A 3,751-nucleotide genomic window follows, 5' to 3' on the forward strand; every position below is an offset into this window, starting at 1 on the left:
CTAAGAAAAGTCCTCAATATACACACTCTGCTTCTGTTTAAGATTCAAGACGCAGTCTCGCACGCGCGTGGTCCGAGCTATGTGCTCAAGGTAGCTCTCCGTCGCTGCCTCCATGGTCCCCTGTTGGTCATATTCATCCAGGCCGACGCCTTCAAGACCATGGTCAACATTGAAACGAAAGTAGCGCTTAAGGTCGTAATGCTGCCTCCACCTTGCTATAAAGCGCGCTTCTGTCTGTTCGGTTTCAGTCACCATTCCGACCAGGGTCTTGGACAAAAGTTTGACCATTTTATCCTCGATGGCCTTTGTTCCCAGATGGCCCGTCCCTATTGATAAGAAGCATTTGACCTGCGGCATCAGCTCCGCTGTATCAGCGCACCATATATCTGACGCCTCTCGCTCGACTTGCTCGACGGGGTTGTTTGCTCCGAGGGCGCCGTCGACGAACTGGCGAGCGCCGATGCACACAGGGTCAAAGAAACGGGTAGCGGCTGAAGTGGCAAGAGCAGCGTCAAGGATGGTTGCTTCAATGCTTGCCTTGCCTGGCAAATCATAGCTTCTGAGTCTCGTAATATCGCTAGTTTCCTTTGCAGCAGCGCATACGAACCTACTTAGTGTTAGTGTATGGAATACCTTGTCATGATGCACAGCACATACACCCGGCAGCCCCGAGATTGCCCATCATTGAAACGGTCCCGGGGGGAAGCCCCACTTTCATTAATCGCTTGTTCCACTGCGGATCGAAGCTTTTTCGAGTCAAACCGTGCCTTGACATTTCCCCTGAGAGAGACAGGCAGCCAGCTCGATTTCTTTTCAAACACGCTCTTCATTAGATCGACATACGTCGAAATGCACTCGTCGATGTCCATTTCAAGTCGCCCAAGCATGATTGCAATGAGGCTAGTAGGTTAGCGTCCAACGATGGTTGGCGACGGCCTCAACTTACCCACCGGTACTGGTGCCCCCGATCAAGTCGAAAACTTCGCAGGGTTTCGCAGAGGGAAGGCCAGTCTCCTTGCGTTCATGGTTAAGCCGTGCCATGATGCCTTTCAGGATAAAGAGCGTTGACAGGCCACGGACACCACCGCCGTCGAGCGACAAGAGGCAAAGCCCTTCGCGGTCAAGGGGGTTTGGCTCTCCAGTTGTATTGTGCTCCATCGCTACAGCGACTTACTCTATATTCGTTAAATAGGAAGTATCTGAGGATGGAAAGTGGATTGGAGAAAAATGGTCGAAGTGACATGACAGGGAGATAGTCAAATCAGCTCGATGGGAGGGCGGGGAAGGATCGTGAGCGATCGAGGCCCAATCATTTGGAGTGCGGCGCAGACGTGACCCGCCAAGTTGGGCAGCAAGTCGTCGGGCGCTAAGCGCAGCACATTGATCGTTTGTCAGGCCAAGAGTGTCTTACCTGTTATATGGCCCGTTGTACCACCTCCGAGGTATCCACCAGCTGCTCGGTAGCGGACACAGATGCCGCGGTTGGTCGTCGATTCCGTGCATCCTCTGTGCATCTCATGTATTTGACCAACCTTCAAAGTGTATGCTGTCTTCAGGAAGTTGGCTATGGCTTGCTGCTTCATCGAAACTACGTCATTATTGCATACAGAGCAAGCCCTATATTATTAATTGTTTTCTTCGGTCGGCTGACTGTCACGAGGAGCATCGATGGTGCTATATCGAAAGATATTGGATCGACCGTTTGTACTGTTTTCGTACAACAGGAAACTACAGTGCCGCCGATGGCTTAGTGTACAAGGAATAAACAGTGCAGTCGAGACGGATGGCTCATTTCCGGTCATTGGCAAAGACCATGGCTAGAAAGGAAGAACTTGGCTCCGCGAACGGAAGTATACAGTACCTTATGGCTTTATTTAATACTGTGTGGGTCCATTTTTCAGTTTAAGAGCTGTTTAAAAAGTGGAAGCCCGTTTTGCCCATGGCTGTACAGAGAAAGGCGAAACTAATGTCCCTTTTTTAGCTAACTAAGAATAGTAGTTGGCAGCCATTCTAGGCTACCGTGAAGCGCCAAGCACCCACTTGCTACACAGACAGGCGAAACTAATGTCCCTTTTTTTGGTTAACTAAAGTAGTTGGCAGCCATCCTAGGCTGCCGTGAAGCGTCGCCACGTACCCACTCGGTACCTGAGACTTTAAGCAGTCGGAATAGGCAGTCGAACTTGGCTGTTACTCAGTGCACATCTTCACTAATTATTACTCCTATGTGACAAAATCAGTTTCTGACGATGCAGAAGAAAGAGGCTACTAGAAATGGAATTTTCTTTTTTAGTATTAGTGATTCATTCCGTCTCTGCTTCCATACTCTAATTTTGCTTGGGAACATCACGGTGGTATACAGTACCCCAGGGCTCCATCCGCTAAAAGAAGACCTACCCACTTTTTAATAAGTTAACTACCAGAAAAGGGACATTTATTCTGCCTTTTAGTGTACGGGTAGTTGCCAAAATAGGCAGTACATACTAATTCGAAAGGAGAAAATGCCTTTTCTGGTGATCAGTTTATGACTCCCAGACATAACGAGACAACAAATCTACGTCCGTTTTCGACCCTCAACCTGCTTAGGAGGATCGGCAAAGGAGTTTCCTCATCAGAATAATGCTGATCCTATGACTGGTGAGAGTATAATAATCCTAGGATATCCGTGGCCGGACCCAACACTGCTTAGAACAATGCTGACCACTGTTTAGAAGCCATGGTTTACCTGCCATGTTCATTCTCAAATCTTGGCTCTCATAATAGTTTACCTACTAGCCCTTTATTGCTCTCTTGATGCGTTTATAAAGTTTCATCTCGCCGTTAAATCTGACAACTACCTCTGCCTCTGCCAGCTCGACAGAACAGTGCAAGTACACCTGCAAAAGGGAAACCTTCTAACTGCGACCGTCGCTTGGGAGCTGGGCCAGTGCTAGAATGCCCGGGCGACTGTCTCTCAGCCACGGAACCTCCCTCATTGCGGTGTTCTGAGCTGCCGCCGTCGGAAAGAGCACCCAAGAAGGAAAGCTATCCGCAGAAAGGAGGGAAAGCACGTATACCGAGACCTTCTTAGCGAGGCAGGCTCGTAATACACCGAGGAGTCATGATTTCGAGGCCGACAGAACTTGGTCCATCAAACACATCTCAGCGGTCAACGGCAGAGAACATGCTTCCCCTGCTTCGTCTCAACATATTTAAACGTCCCAGTCTCTATACCATCAGGATTCAAAATCTAGAAATAAAGGGAATAGGCACCGGGATGACAGACTGGCACATTTTATCTCCCAGGCCGGGCACCGAACCATCCAGAAAGCATCCTACGACGGCGGAGGCATTGGTCCGCTGCACCCTTGCCTGGTACTAACAAATGGTACTTCAGAAGGACCTTGAGAATCTATCGTCTGTGATCAGATGAGTGGGAGTAGACGGTCCACAGTCACTTTGAAGTAGCCATGCGTCTTGCCGAAGGCTCTCCAAGCCATGGACGCCGGATCAGTTCCCATTTTTCGTTCCACGGTGAGTACACACCAGCTACACACCAAGGACATCGGCTTAGAGTATACAAACCGCAATGAAGCGAATACGCCGAGGCAACAAAAATTTGACCGAGGATGTCAGAGCTTGAGCGCGTGCGCCAGCAAGCCTTCCGTGGAGAGAATTTGACTGGATTTCGAAACATCGAGGACACCGACCCGAGTGAAAGAGAGTTGTGGGCAGAGGATAATGCAGCACGGTCGTCGTGCATTACTCGCCGGCA

The 3,751-nt window shown here is 49.6% G+C and overlaps 1 protein-coding gene across 1 annotated transcript; it reads right to left on the minus strand.

Moving 5' to 3' along the window:
* Positions 1-1,158, minus strand: V2A60_002337 (uncharacterized protein; the record flags this gene model as incomplete). Its single annotated transcript, XM_083253688.1, has 3 exons — positions 1-607; positions 844-900; positions 947-1,158. The coding sequence occupies 3 exons, from the start codon at positions 1,156-1,158 to the stop codon at positions 1-3; spliced, it is 876 nt and encodes a 291-aa protein (XP_083109814.1).
* Between the last annotated feature and the right edge of the window lie 2,593 nt (positions 1,159-3,751).

Source organism: Cordyceps javanica, chromosome 1 (genome assembly GCF_051103115.1).
Source record: "Cordyceps javanica chromosome 1, complete sequence".
Classification (NCBI taxonomy): domain Eukaryota; kingdom Fungi; phylum Ascomycota; class Sordariomycetes; order Hypocreales; family Cordycipitaceae; genus Cordyceps; species Cordyceps javanica.